This window comes from Orcinus orca, chromosome 1 (assembly GCF_937001465.1).
Source record: "Orcinus orca chromosome 1, mOrcOrc1.1, whole genome shotgun sequence".
In the NCBI taxonomy this organism is placed as follows: Eukaryota; Metazoa; Chordata; class Mammalia; order Artiodactyla; family Delphinidae; genus Orcinus; species Orcinus orca.
Genome location: NC_064559.1, coordinates 7,449,772 through 7,466,355, shown reverse-complemented (window position 1 = coordinate 7,466,355; position 16,584 = coordinate 7,449,772). Strand labels below are relative to the sequence as shown.

Here is a 16,584-nt window from a genome sequence, read left to right as displayed (position 1 = left end):
TCATATCTAAAGGCAATATCATTTGCAAAGTCAAAACCACTGAGGGCACGCCTAAGAGTGCCCGTGGGAGCACCTGTGATGGGTAATGAATACAAACTCGCTTTCAGGCTTGCTCACATGACAGAGTCTGGAACGATGATGAAGAGAAACGAGGACAGGCTACATCCCCTCTGTGCACATTCCAGTTAATTTCCCAGAAGCAAACACAAATGATGCAGGTTCCAAGCACAGAAGTGTCCAGGGTGACAAACGTGAGTGGGTTTTTGTGTTTTGGAAGGGTGGGGGAAGGTAGCGAACGTGGAGTTTGGTTTTCCGTTTTTTCCTGTAAGTGAACAGGAATAAGAGGAAACTGCAAGGGCAGAAAGCCTTCCCTGTCTTAGGAACCTACTGCAAAGACAAGGTTTAACATGGGAAAGGTGTTTAGTACGCTAACAAATGCCATGTGATGTGGCTTTGGAGCGCCGACTGAACTGATAAAAGAAATCTGGGCCATCCTGCTGTGCTGAAGACCTCATGCTGTGCAGAGCAAAGGCAGCTAATATATTACAGAGTTTGATGAGGTTGGGGGGAGTGGATTGGCAACGAACTGCCAAGGTCTCTGAGGCTGTGAAAAGTGATGCGGTTTGATCCTGCCACCAGCTGGCTGGGTGATCTGAGTTAATCTTTGCCTTATCTTCCTGTGCCTCGAAAGAAGATAGTTTCTAGTTGATTAATCACTTTGCAAATGTATTTGCAGAACCAAATATTGAATATATGCTGTGGCTGAGAATCTGAAACGATATTACAGCAAGGGTCTTTGAAAGCTTACACACAATGATGGGCATTAAGGACGGAGGGCTGATAGAACTGGCTGTACAAGTGCACTGTCAACAAATGTTTTGGGGAGGACAGAGCTGGCCGCATGGCCAGGCCACCATGTTTCCTGGCATCAAGCAGTGGGCAACTCTGCAAGATCCCTAGGAGGATCCTGATGGTGGGGGACAATTCTATGCCTGTGTCTTACATAGACACCACATTTATGTGAAGTCTGTGCCAACTTCAGACATAGAAACTCTTTAATCACCACTCCCTCGGAGCCAGAAGGGAAGGAAGGGAACTGAAGCAGACAGATGTCTGCAGAGAATGGTGAGTGGAGTTTTCACACTTTGTCAGCCCTCCCAAGTGGGCAGGTAGCTGGTCGTTGTGGCTAGCTGATGTTAGATATGTTTAATTTAACAAGAGACCTTGAACTACTAATGAAAACAATTCTTAATGTTTCCCTTTAGGTTTATAATAAAACCCAACTGGAACCGAAAAGAAGTTACTTTATCTAAAGTAAAAGTAATTTCATATGCTTGCATTCATCCATCCCTCCTACCATCAATTCAACTATTGAAATCATAAAAGTATGTCACTTTACAGAAATAATGTAAGTAAAATACATAATCAGTGACCTTATAAGGTGGTATTTTGAACTCTGTCTATGCCATGATCTATTAAGTTATTACATTAATAGACATGCTTCCCTTTTTATGGACAGGGAAACCAATGAGGCCTGATAACTCTTTCCTTTCTAAGATCTCCAACCTTGACAGTACCTCTGCAGACCTTTTTTTTCCCCCTCCCTCTCTTCTCTCTTTCCTTTCCTTTCTTTCTTTTCTTTCTTCTTTCTTCCTTCCTTCCTTTCCTTCCTTCCTTTTTTTTTCTTTTTTTCTTTCCTCTTTCTTTCTTTTCCTCCCTCCTGCTTTCCCTCCCTCCCTCCCTTCCTTCCATCCTTCCTTCCTCTCTTTCTCTCTTTCCTTGTAATCACAAGTTGACTTTATTCAACTGCAGAAATGATACTGAATGAAACTATATAAACCTTCTATTGAATTTTTTCTCAGAGAAAAGAATCCTCACAAGGGGTAGAAAAGCCATTTCTGGGTTTATCCCAGGATTCCAAATTTCAAGAATTGAGACAGACAAGATTATAATCTCTATTTAAGCTCCTAAAGTAGTCTAGTAATGGGCTTCCTGGTGGAGAATAAAGGCACAGTGTTGGCATCAGCTTAGGGCAGAGGGGAAGGAGAACTCAAGGACTTGTCCTGAACCTCAGCGATTGTAGAACAAACTGCCCGACTTACCTTTTCCGTCCTACACAACAGTAATTTATATTTTGTAGGATCCTACAGATTAAACAAAATGATTCTATGTAGTGTATGTTTGCTTAATCCTCAAGGCAACTCTGTAAGGTAGGTGTTATTTCCATTTAAATAGGTGAGGATAGGCTCAACCACATTATCATTATTGGTTATTGACTAGAGTGTTACACATTTCACAAAAAACTTTCATACACATATCACTCTGAGCCTTTTACCCTTGTGATATAGATAAGATATACAGCTATAACCCTCAGTTTATGAGATGTGAAGGAAGGTTCAGCTAGTGGAAGGTGCAGCTGGACATTGGCAGGGCCTGAAAAAACAGGAGAGTACCCATCATCCCATCATCACATTGTCCAATGACAAAGACGAGTTGGGGTGATGGTGGTGAGGGGTGGCTCCAGGGCTGGGCCATTCATGAGCACAGATGATATGGCAAGTCTCTGGCTATTCCAGACATAGAAGTTCTAATTTCATCTTCATGGAGCAGCAACAGAAAGAGGAAAAGGATCTTGGAAGTGAAATAAACATCTGCATAGGATGGTGGGTGGTAATTCCCCAAGCTTTTTAAGTTCTCCTAAATAGGACTACCAGATAAAATACAGGATGCCCATATAGCTGATGCAACACTGGGGGGAGGCTTATACTAAAAACTACTTGTTGTTTATCTGAAATTCAAATGTAACTGTGTATCCCATATTTTTATTGGTTAAATATGGCAGCCCTATTCCTAAGGGAAGGGTAATTCAATCTTATGGCGCTTGCTCTCGTCACTATAAAGCATCTGTACAATGGTGACAATAATCTACCAATGGCAATTGTGATTGGAGACCTCAACTGAGATAACTTCTTCTTATTTCTGACTTGAGCAGCCTAATGTTAGCGTTGGGGTAAATTTAAATATTTCTGTAGCTTTTGAATTTGGAAGATCATGCATTACACAATTGTTAGTGAAGTCTGGTTTCTGGCACTGAACTAACAATGTGGTCCATACTGTACCTCTGTAGTACAACTCTCCCCAGATGACACTGGTCAGAGAATCCCACACACAGCCCTCGCACCATGCTTTCCTCATCCCATTCTTTGAGTAGAAGAGTCACTTACTTGTATGGGATGTGTTTGCTGCCATTGACGAGAGCCAGGATGACATTGCCCAGAGCAGACAGTGAGAGGCACAGTCCTGAGCCTCCTTCCCGATTTTTGCTAAGAGCTTTCACACAGCTGCCAAGATCAATGAGGTGCAGGCGGCTGCGGCCTCCAGACACTGTCACAGGAGAGAAGACAAGAGAAGAAAGAAGTGGTTAAGTTCTGGCAAACATTCATCTGTCCTTCATATAGCTCCTCGGGAAATCTGATGGGACAAAAGAGGAAATAAAAGGTTGAAGTTCATGGCCTAGTAGGAAACCCCCTCAAAATTATGCAGGGGTAACAAATAGCATGGTCCTCTTAAATTCTGTCCACCACACATCCCTGATCTTCTAAAACCTACTGATATTTCTACTATAAATAAATGAATAATTCATGTAGGCTGAATTAGATGAAATTTCACAGAGAAGGTAAATGTCTACATTTACCTTCATCTTCTTTGTGTAGCAGGATTCTGAAACTGATGATATTAAAACATAAATAGCCCATAAGTGATTATCTGCTTTGATGGACTGTCATAGAGACCGTGACCTAAAGCTCAGCCAGGAATCAGGTTGATAACCCAAAGTAAAACCAGGAAGAATGAACAACCAGGTGCAGAGTCAGGGAACACCCAGGTATTTGCTGAGTACCTGCCAAGTGCCAGGTGCTGCACAAACATCAGTCTCATTCAGTTCCCCTGGGAAAATCACAAACTTGCTCATGAGAACTTCCACTTCTGGCCTAGAGGAAGTAACAGCGACCAGATCTTTCCGCTTACCGGAAACAACCAAAAACTGAACAAAATGTGTAAAACAACCGTTTGCAAGACACTAGACATCAAACAGCAAAAGACAGTGATCCTGGAGAGGTGGGAAGTAAGGGAGGTGAGCACTAGCCGTTTCCCAGCTTACTGCACTGACAGAGTTTTCGGGCCATGGCTCAGAGAGAGGGAACTCAGGTGGAGCCTGGCAGACTCTCTGAACTGAGGAGCTAGAGCTGAGAGTCCAGGGAGGCCAAGGTAGCAACATTTCCAGGACACAGTGCTGGAGAGGAGAGAACTCTGGAGATTTGTAGTAGGTCTTCTCAAGTATTCAACCTAGTACTGATCAGCACAGAGTGATGAAACTACCCATGGCTGGGGAACTAACCACTGGAAAAGATTAGAAGTAATAGTGCACAGGACTCACACAAGGCCAGGAATAGTGCTTGTTCCCAACAGCCAGACTAGAAAACCTCAAGATTCACAGGGCACTGGGTAGGGTACCCGCAAGGGTCTGGCTTCAGTAGTCAGGAACACTTAGCCCTAGACTGAGAACTGACTGGGTTCCACCTTAACAAATCTTAAAAGTAAGGCCATAAAGGATCAAACTGTTTCTAAACAACTGCATCCCCAAACAAAGATTAAAAACATTAAAAAAATAAAGAAATGTCCAGCACCCAATCAAAAATAACCAATCAAAAAGAAGCAAGAAAATGAGAGCTATAATGAAGAGATCATTGAAACCAACCCAGAACTGACATAGATATTAGAATCAACAGAGAAGGACATTAAAACAGTTATGATGGTATTTCAAACATTAAAAACGTTAAATAGGGACATGGAATGTATTAAAAAGATACAAATTGAATCTTTAGAGATAAAAGCTACATTGTATGAGATGAAAAATACACTGGTTGGGATTAACAGCATATTAGACATTGCAAAAAGAAAGACTAGTGAATTTGACAATATAGCAATAAAAACGATCCAAGATGAAGTACAGAGATAAAATTTTAAAACAAACAACCAGAAACCGATTAAAAAAAAGAGCTATAGGACTACTTCAAGTGTCTTAATATGTGTGCAATTGAAGTCCCTGAAGGGAAAGACACAGAGGGTGGTGCAGATAAAATATTTAAAGAAACAGTGGTCAATACTTTCCCAAATTTAATGAAAACTATAAACCCACAGATCCAAGAAGCTCAATGATCCCCTGGCACAAGAAACATGAAGAAAACTACACTAAAGCATATAATAATCAAATGGGTTGAAACTAGTGATGATGGAAAAAATCTTGAAAATAACCAGAGGAAAAAAATTATGTTACATGTAAAGGAACAAAGATAAGATGATGGCAGATTTCTTGGAAATAATACAAGTGAGAAGACAATGGAGCACCATTTTTAAAGTACTGAAAACTGCCAACCTAGAGTTGTACACCCAACCAGAATATCATTCTCAGATAAAAGGGAAATAAAGACTTTTTCAGACTTAAAAAAGCTGAAAGAATTCATCACAAAGGATATACACAAAAGAATGAAGAGCTTTGGAAATGACAACTATGTGAATAAATACATGCTATCCTCCTCTTATTTAAATCTCCTTCAAAGCTAATTGACTGTTAAAGCAAAAATAACAACAATGTAACATGTGGGCTATAACATACGCAAAATTAAAAGGTTTGACAACAATAACACAAAGGTTAGGAGTGGAGAAATGAAAGTACTCTATTGTAAGGTTCTTATTCTAGACATGAAGTGGTATAATATCGCTTAAAAGTAGACTGTGATAACTTAAAGATGTATACAATAAATCCTACAGCAATCACTAAATAATAAAGAGTTACAACTAAAAGGCCAACAAAGGATATAAAGTGAATCATTTACAGTGTTCAATAAATTCAAAAGAAAGCAAATAAAATAAAAAGGAGAACAAAGAACAGATGGGTTGAATAGAAAACATACAGAAAAATAATACTTTGGAACACACCATATGAAGAATCCCATTAAATGTAAGCTGTCTGAATACCCTTATTAGAAAGTAGATATTGTCAGATTTGATAAAAAAGCAAGACTCTACTATATGTTACCTATGAGAAGTGCACTTCAAATATACAGAAACAATAGGTTGAAAATGTAAGTATGGAAAAGGCTATACCATGCAAACAGTAGCCATAAGAAAGCTGGGGGCGGCTATATCAATATCAAACAATAGAGACTTAGGACAAAAATATTACTAGAGGGAAAGCGAGCCATTTTATAATGATAAAGGGCACAATTCATCAAGAGGTCATAACAATATAAGTGTTTATGTATCTAATAACAGAAGTTCAAGTACGTGAAGTAAAATCTGATAGAATTGCAAGAATAAACAGGCAAGTCCAGAATTATAGTTGGAGATTTCAAATACCCCTTTCTCAATAATTGATATAATAAGCAGACAGAAAACCAGTAAGGATATAGAAGATCTGAACAACTATCAACCAATTCATTCTACTTGACATTTGTATAACACTCAACCCAACAACAGCAGAATACACATTCTTTTGAATTGCACACAGAACATTTAACAGGGTAGACCATATTCTGGTACATAAAATAAGTTTAAATAAATTTTAAAGGATTCATGTCATTCATACTATGTTTTCTGACACACTAGAGTTAAATTAGAAGTCAATCCAGAAAGATACCTGGAAAATCCCTAAATATTTTGAAACTCAACAGCTCAAAATAACTTAGGGTCAAAGAAGAAACCAAAAAGCAAATTAGAAAGTGTTTTTAAGTGAATGAAAATGAAAACACAACATATCCAAATTAGTAAGATGCCTTTAAAGAAGTACTTAGGAGGGAATTTATACCATTAAATGCCTATATCAGAAAACAAGAGGTCTCAAATCAATTACCTCAGCTTCCATTTTAGTAAATTAGAAAAAGATGAGCAAATTAAAGACTAAATAGCAGAAAGGAAATAATTAATATAAAAGCAGAAATCAATGACATAAAAAATTAAAAAACCAATAGGGAAAACCAATGACATCCAAAGCTGGTTCTTCAAGATCAATAAAATTGATAAATCCCTAGCATGACTGATCAGCAAAGAAAGAGAGAAGACACAAATCACCAATGTCAAGAACAAAAGAGGTGGCCTCACTACAGTTTCTACAAATATAAAAAGGGCAATAAAGAAACATTACACCAGTAAATTAGACAACTTGGAAGAATGAACAAATTTCTTGAAAGATACAAAGTACCAAAGCTCATTCAAGAAGTAATAGATAATGTGAATAGCTCTACATCCATTAAAGAAATAGAATCTGTAGTTAACAACTTTTCCACAGGGAAAGCAGTGCCTTTAACTGCACCGGTGAATTCTATCACACATTCAAGGAAGAAGTAATATCGATTCTACACAAATTCTTCCTGAAAATTAAATAGGAGAGACAACTTCCCAATTAATTCTATGAGGCCAGGATTACACTGATACCCAAAACAGACAAAGATATTACAAGAAAAAAAGTTGAAGACCAATATCCCTCATGAACAATGATGCAAAATTTCTAAACAAAATATTAGTGAACCATACTATAAAACTGTATCTAGGAACATATTAAAAGCATTTTATACCATGAGTAAGTGGGACTAATCCGAGGAATGCAAGGTTGGTTAACAAAAAATTGATCTATCATTATAATTTTAACAGATATTACCATATTAACAAACCAAAAAGAAAAATGATTCTCTCAGTAGATGCAGTCAAAGCATTTAACAAACTCCAGCATCCACTACTGATAAAAATGCTCAGCAAAATATAAATTGAAGGTGATATCCTCAGTTTGATAAAAAGTGTCTAGGAAAAACCTACAGCTAATGGCATTCTTAATGGTAGAAAACTAAATGCCTCCCAAGATCAGGAACAAGACAAGGATGTTCACTCTGACCATTTCAATTCAACATTGTACTGGAGGTTCTAGCCAGTTCAGTAGGCAAGAAAAAGAAATAAAAGGTATCCAGATTGGAAAGAAATAAGTCAAACTGTCTTAATTGGCAGATTACATGATTATCTATGTAGAAAATCTAATGGAATACACAAAAAAGCGACTAGAACTAATAATTGAGTTTAGCAAGGTTGCAGGATACTAGATTAACAGACAGAGATCAACTGTATTTCTAAATACAACTTCTAAATACAATTTCCAGTAACAAACAACTGGAAATTGAAATTTTAAAATATCTTTTACAATAACATCAAAAATATTAAATACTTAAGGATAAATCTGACAAAAGATACATATACTGAAAACTACAAAACACACCTGAGAAAAACTAATAAAGACCTGAAAAAATAGAGAGATAAACTGTGTTCATAGGTCGGAAGACTCAATATTAAGATGTTAATTCTCTCCAAAGTGATCTATAGATTCAATGAAAACCCGATGAAAAATCCCAGCAGGCTTTTGTGGTAGAAAGTGATTCGACAAAATCAATTCAGAAGCTGACTCTAAAATTTATATGCAAATGCACAGGAGCTAGAATAGCCAAAAAACAATTTTATAAACTAAGCACCAAGTTGGAAGGCTAACAGTATCTTTCTTTTTTTTTTTTTTTTTTTTTTGCCGTACGCGGGCCTCTCACTGTTGTGCCCTCTCCCGTTGCGGAGCACAGGCTCCGGACGCGCAGGCTCAGCGGCCATGGCTCATGGGCCCAGCCGCTCTGCGCGGCATGTGGGATCTTCCCGGACCGGGGCACGAACCCATGTCCCCTGCATCAGCAGGCGGACTCTCAACCACTGCGCCACCAGGGAAGCCCTCTTTCTTTTTTTTTTTAACATCTGTATTGGAGTATAATTGCTTTACAATGTTCTGTTAGTTTTTGCTGTATAATAAAGTGAATCAGCTATATGTATACATATATACCCATATCCCCTCCCTCTTGCATCTCCCTCCCACCCTCCCTATGCCACCCCTCTAGGTGGTCACAAAGCACCGAGCAGACTTCCCTGTGTGATGCAGCTGCTTCCCACTAGCTATCATTTTACGTTTGGTAGTGTATATATGTCAATGCTACTCTCTCACTTCATCCCAGCTTACCCTTCCCCCTCCCTGTGTCCTCAAGTCCATCCTTTACGTCTGTGTCTTTATTCCTGTCCTGCCCCTAGGTTCATCAGAACCATTTTGTGTTTTTAGATTCCATATATATGTATTTGTTTTTCTCTTTCTGACTTACTTCACTCTGTACTTGTTTTTCTTACTTGTTTTTCTCTTTCTGACTTACTTCACTCTGTATGACAGACTCTAGGTCCATCCACCTCACTACAAATAACTCAGTTTTGTTTCTTTTTATGGCTGAGTAATATTCCATTGTATATATGTGCTACATCTTCTTTACCCATTTATCTGTCGATGGACTCTTAGGTTGCTTCCATGTCCTGGCTATTGTAAATAGTGCTGCAGCGAACATTGTGGTACATGACTGTTTTTGAATTATGGTTTTCTCATACTGTTATGGCTAACAGTATCTTAAGACTTACTATAAAGCCACCATAATCAAGACAGTGTGGTACTGGTGTAAAGATTAAAAAAAAAGATCAGTGGAGTAGAATAGAGAGTCCAGAAATAAACCTGCATAAATATGGACAATTTTTGACAAAGTTGAGAAGGTAATTTAGTATAGATAGGATAGTTTCTACAGCAAATGGTATATCCATATAAAAAAACTTTAATGCATAAAAATATATACAAATTAACTAAAAATGGATCAAAGACCTAAATGTAAAATATAAAATTATAAAACTTCAAGAAGAAAGCATAATATGACACATTTTTGATCTTGGGTTAGGCACACATTTCTTAGATATGATACTAAAAACATGATTCATAAAAGACACAGAGATAAATTGAACTTCATTAACCTTGAATATTCATAGTTTTCAAAATACACTGTTAAAAGAGTAAAAAGATAAGCCACAGACTGGGAGAAAGTATTTGCAAGTCATATATCTGATAAAGGACTTATAACCAGAGTACATAAAGAACTCTCAAAACTTAACTGTAAGACAAAAAACAATTTTAAAAAGGGCAAAAGGCACCTCATCAAAGATGTATGGATTTCAAATGAGGACATGAAAAGATGCCAAACATCACTGGTCATTAATGAAATGCAAATTAAAACCACAGTGAGATACGACTTCATATCTATTATATAAAAGGCTAAAATTGAAAAGACTGGCCATACTAAGTGTTGGTGAGGATGTGGAGGAACTGGAATGCTCATGTACTGCTAGTGGGAATATAAAATGGTGTGGTCATCTTGGGGAACAGGTTGGCAGTTTCTTAAAAAGTTATAAATTCATGTATGGTCCAACTATTCCAGTTTGTCTAGGTATTCACCCCAAAGAAAAGGAAATATATGTCCATATAAAGATTTGTACATGAATGGGTATGGTACTTTTATTTGTAATACCCAAATTGGAAATAAAACAAACGTCCATCAGCACATGAATAGACAGGCAAACTGTGGTCATCCAGACAATGGATTACTACTTAGAAATATAAATAAATGAACTATTGATACATGCAACAAAGTAAATCTCAAAATAATTATGCTAAGTGAAAGAAGCTACTCGAAATAGTACAGACTGTGTGATAGAATTCCATTTATATAAAATTCTAGGAAATGCAAACTAATGTATAGGAACTGAAGCCGAGTTCAGTGGTGGTTACCTGGGTATGGGGAGCAGGAAGGAAAAGGAGCTAGAGGGAGTGATTTCAAAAGGTCCCAAAGAAACTTTTGGGGGTTATGAATATGTTCAACATCTTGATTGCATGGGTATATACATATGACAAAACTTATCAAATTATATACTTTAAGTATGTGTGGATTATTGTATCTATAGTATATCTCATTAAAGCTATTAAAAAAAAAAAAGGAAACATGCCCAAGATCATGGTAGAGCTAGGATTCAAACCTTTAAGACATATACTCCTCATCCTACATCATGTGGCCTCAGCCAGTTCTGGGGACAGCAGGAGCTACGAGCTGCCTTTTTGTCCTAAGCCCCACTGGCCCAGGGGAGTGTGGCCCTCAGCACATCACCCGAGCTCCTGGATCATCTCCCTTTCCTGCCCCCAATCCCCAGGCAGCAGCAGACTCCTACTTCTCAGGCCTCTGGATTCCTACCTTTCCAGGGTGACCCAGCCCACACCATCAGAACTGGCCCACCTCCTATTGCTCTAGGACAGCCACTATTCCCTCTGCTTTCTACTCTGCATGGAAGGAAAACAGCAAAGGTAGAAATGGTGACTTCCCAAAGCTGTTGGAGAAGCCAGGTCACCTGGGACAAGGTGGAAAAGGGGTTGGCTGAGAAGGCTGATGCAGGGCGTGGGATGAGGGTGTGTCTGGGTTCTGCTGGGTGTCAAGGAGCATGTGGGCAGTGTCTGGAAGCTCACACATCTGTAGGCAGAGTCCACAGGACAGTGCTGATGCAGGAGAGCAAGGAAAATGTCTGGGAAACACTGTCCTGAGCCCAACCTTGTCTGTGCCCATCCCACCCTCAACTTCCACATCTAGTACTGAGAAAAACAGTGATAAAGGTTTAAAGAAAGCACAACATTTCATTGCAGGCCCTCCAGTGGCTCTGGTACACCTGTGGCAAAGAATTTTCCACATTAAGGATGTTATATTTTGTTTACCTCCAACTATTCCTCAATAAAAATCCTTAAAAGGGTGAGAGACCATCAAGATGGCAGAAGAGTAAGACATGGAGATCACCTTCCTCCCCACAAATACACCAGAAATACATCTACATGTGGAACAACTCCTACAGAACACCTACTGAATGCTGGCAGAAGACCTCAGACCTCCCAAAAGGGAAGAAACTCCCCACGTACCTGGGTAGGGCAAAAGAAAAAAGAAAAAACAGAGACAAAAGAATAGGGATGGGACCGGCACCTCTGGTAGGGAGCTGTGAAGGAGGAAAGGTTTCCACACACTAGGAAGCCCCTTCACTGGCGGAGATGGTGGAGGGGAAGCTTTGGAGCCATGGAGGAGAGTGCAGCAACAGGGGTGCAGAGGGCAAAGTGGAGCGATTCCCGCACAGAGGATTGGTGCCGACCAGCACTCACCAGCCCCAGAGGCTTGTCTGCTCACCTGCTGGGGCAGGTGGGGGCTGGGAGCTGAGGGTCCGGCTTCGCAGGTCAGATCCCAGGGAGAGGACTGGGTTGGCTGCGTGAACACAGCCTGAAGGCAGCTAGTGCACCACAGCTAGCCGGGAGAGAGTCCAGGAAAAGGTCTGGAACCTCCTATGAGGCAAGAGACCATTGTTTTGGGGTGCACAAGGAGAGGGGATTCAGAGTACCGCCTAAATGAGCTCCAGAGACGGGCATGAGCCGCGGCTATCAGCGCGGACACCAGAGACAGGCGTGAAACGCTAAGGCTGCTGCTGCAGCCACCAAGAAGCCTGTGTGCAAGCACAGGTCACTATCCATACCTCCCCTCCCGGGAGGCTGTGCAGCCCACCACTGCCAGGGTCCCGTGATCCAGGGACAACTTCCCTGGGAGAACACACAGAGCACCTCAGGCTGTAGCAATGTCATGTTGGCCTCTGCCACCGCAGGCTGCCCCGCATTCCGTACACCTCCCTCTCCCTGGACTGAGGGAGCCAGAACCCCATAATCAGCTGCTACTTTAACCCTTTCCTGTCTGGGCGGGGAACAGACGCCCTCAGGCGACCTACACGCAGAGGCAGGGCCAAATCCAAAGCTGAACCCAAGGAGCTGTGTGAACAAAAAGAGAAAGGGAAATCTCTCCAGACAGCCTCAGGAGCAGCAGATTAAATCTCCACAGTCAACTTGATGTACCCTGCGTCTGTGGAATAATTGAATGGACAACTGAATCATCCCAAAATTGAGGCAGTGGACATTGGGAGTAACTGTAGACTTGGTGTTTGCTGTCTGCATCTAATTTGTTTCTGGTTTTATATTTACCTTAGTTTAGTATTTAGAGTTTATTATCATTGGTAGATTTGTTTATTGATTTGGTTGCTCTCTTCCTTTTTTTTATATATAGATATATATATTTTTTTCCTTTTTCTCTTTTTGTGAGTGTGTATGTGTATGGTTCTTTGCATGATTTTACCTGTATAGCTTTGCTTTTACCATTTGGCCCAGGTTCTGTCTGGCCAGTTTTTTGGGTTCTTTTTGTATAATTTTTAGCACTTGTTATCATTGGTAGATTTGTTGTTTGGTTTGGTTGCTCTCTTCTTTCTTTCTTCAGTTTTCTTTTTTTTTTATACTACTTTTTAATTTTTAATACTTTTAAATTTTTTTATTTCAATAACTTTATTTTATTTTTCTTTCTTTCTTTTTTTCTATCTTTTCTTCTGAGCCATGTAGTTGACAGGGTCTTGGTGCTCTGGCCGGGTGTCAGGCCTGTGCCTCTGAGGTGGGACAGCTGAATTGAGGACACTGGTCCACCAGAGACCTCCCAGATCCATGAAATATCAAATGGCGGAAGCTCTCCCACAGATCTCCATCTAAACACTAAGACCCAGCTCCACTCAACGACCAGCAAGTTACAGTGCTGGACACCCTATGCCAAACAACTAGCAAGACAGGAACACAACCCCACCCATTAGCAGAGAGGCTGCCTAAAATCATAATAAGTTCACAGACACCCCAAACACACAACCAGATACAGTCCTGACCACCAGAAAGACAAGATCCAGCCTCATCCACCAGAACACAGGCACTAGTCCCCTCCACCAGGAAGCCTACACAACCCACTGAACAAAGCTTAGCCACTGGGGACAGACACCAAAAACAACGGGAACAACAAACCTGCAGCCTGCAAAAAGGAGACCCCAAACACAGTAAGTTAAGCAAAATGAGAAGACAGAGGAACACACAGCAGATGAAGGAGCAAGGTGAAACCCCACCAGACCAAACAAATGAAGAGGAAATAGGCAGTCTACTTGGAAAAGAATTCAGAGTAATGATAGTAAAGATGATCCAAAATCTTGGAAATAGAATGGAGAAAATACAAGAAACATTTAACAAGGACCTAGAAGAACTAAAGAGCAAACAAACAATGGTGAACAACACAAAAAATGAAATGAAAAATTCTCTAGAAGGAATCAATAGCAGAATAACTGAGGCAGGAGAATGGATAAGTGACCTGGACGATAAAATAGTGGAAATAACTACTGCAAAGCAGAATAAAGAAAAAAGAATGAAAAGAATCGAGGACACTCTCAGAGACCTCTGGGACAACATTAAATGGACCAACATTCAAATTATAGGGGTCCCAGAAGAAGAAGAGAAAAAGAAAGGGACTGAGAAAATATTTGAAGAGATTATGGTGGAAACTTCCCTAATATGGGAAAGGAAATAGTTAATCAAGTCCAGAAAGCGCAGAGAGTCCCATACAGGATAAATCCAACGAGAAACACGCCAAGACACATATTAATCAAACTATCAAAAATTAAACACAAAGAAAAAATATTAAAAGCAGCAAGGGAAATATAACAAATAACATACAAGGGAATCCCCATAAGGTTAACAGCTGATCTTTCAGTAGAAACTCTGCAAGCCAGAAGGGAGTGGCAGGACATATTTAAAGTGATGAAAGGGAAAAGCCTACAACCAAGATTACTCTACCCAGCAAGGATCTAATTATGATTTGACAGAGAAATTAAAACCTTTACAGACAAGCAAAAGCTAAGAGAATTTAGCACCACCAAACCAGCTTTACAACAAATGCTAAAGGAACTTCTCCAGGCAGGAGACACAAGAGAAGGAAAAGACCTAAAATAACAAACCCGAAACAATTATGAAAATGGTAATAGGAACATACATATCGATAACTACCTTAAATATAAATGAATTAAATGCTCCCACCAAAAGACATAGACTTGCTGAATGGATACAGAAACAAGACCTGTATATATGCTGTTACTTAAATGTAAATGGATTAAATGCTCCCACCAAAAGACATAGACTGGCTGAATGGATACAGAAACAAGACCTGTATATATGCTGTCTACAAGAGACACACTTCAGACCTAGGGACACATACAGACTGAAAGGGAGGGTATGGAAAAAGATATTCCATGCAAATGGAAATCAAAAGAAAGCTGGAGTAGCAGTTCTTATATCAGACAAAATAGGATTTAAAATAAAGACCTTTACAAGAGACAAAAAGGACACTACATAATAATCAAGGGATCAACCCAAGAAGAAGATAAAACAATTGTAAATATTTATGCACCCAACATAGGAGCACCTCAATACATAAGGCGAATGCTAACAGCCATAAGAGGGGAAATCGACAGTAACACAGTAATAGTAGGGGACTTCAACACCCCACTTTCACCAATGGACAGATCATCAAACATGAAAATAAATAAGGAACCACAAGCTTTAAATGATACATTAAACAAGATGGACTTAATTGATATTTATAGGACATTCCAACCAAAAACAACAGAATACACTTTCTTCTCAAGTGCTCATGGAACATTCTCCAAGATACATCATATCTTGGGTCACAAATCAAGCCTTAGTAAATTTAAGAAAATTGAAATCGTATCAAGTAACTTTTTCGACCACAATGTTATGAGATTAGATATCAATTACAGGAAAAAAAAATGTAAAAAGTACAAACACATGGAGGCTAAACAATACACTACTAAATAACCAGAGATCACTGAAGAAATAAAAAATATACCTAGAAACAAATGACAATGAAAACACGACGACTCAAAAGCTACGGGATGCAGCAAAAGCAGTTCTAAGAGGGACGTTTATAGCAATATAATCCTACCTCAAGAAACAAGAAACATCTCAAATAAACAACCTAAACTTACACCTAAAGCAATCACAGAAAGAAGAACAAAGAAACCCCAAAGTTAGTAGAAGGAAAGAAATCATAAAGATCAGATCAGAAATAAGTGAAAAAGAAATGAAGGAAACGACAGCAAAGATCAATAAAACTAAAAGCTGGTTCTTTGAGAAGATAAACAAAATTGATAAACCGTCACCCAGACTCATCACGAATAAAAGGGAGAAGACTCAAATCAATAGAATTAGAAATGTAAAAGGAGGAGTAACAACTGACACTGAAGAAATAAAAAGGATCATGAGAGATTACTGTAAGCAACTATATGCAAATTCTTAGAAAAGCACAACCTTCTGAGACCGTGCCAGGAAAAAATAGAAAATATAAACAGACCAATCACAAGCACTGAAATTGAAACTGTGATTAAAAATCTTCCAACAAACAAAAGCCCAGGACCAGATGGCTTCACAGGCAAATTCTATCAAACATATAGAGAAGAGCTAACACCTATCCTTCTCAAACTCTTCCAAAATATAGCAAAGGGAGGAACACTCCCCAATCATTCTACGAGGCCACAATCACCCTGATACCAAAACCAGACAAGGATGTCACAAAGAAAGAAAACTACAGGCCAATATCACTGATGGACAAAGATGCAAATATCCTCAACAAAATACTAGCCAACAGAATCCAACAGCATATTAAAAGGATCATACACCATGATCACATTGGGTTTATCCCAGGA

At 39.3% G+C, this 16,584-nt stretch overlaps 1 protein-coding gene across 2 annotated transcripts in view; it reads right to left on the bottom strand.

Moving 5' to 3' along the window:
• The window catches only part of KIF26B (kinesin family member 26B), a 500,879-nt gene that overhangs the window by 64,691 nt on the left and 419,604 nt on the right, over positions 1-16,584 (bottom strand). For both annotated transcript variants that reach the window (XM_049713434.1, XM_049713437.1), the window contains one exon: positions 3,225-3,384. In XM_049713434.1, the coding sequence (XP_049569391.1) occupies positions 3,225-3,384 (160 nt within the window). The remainder of the gene's footprint in view (positions 1-3,224; positions 3,385-16,584) is intronic.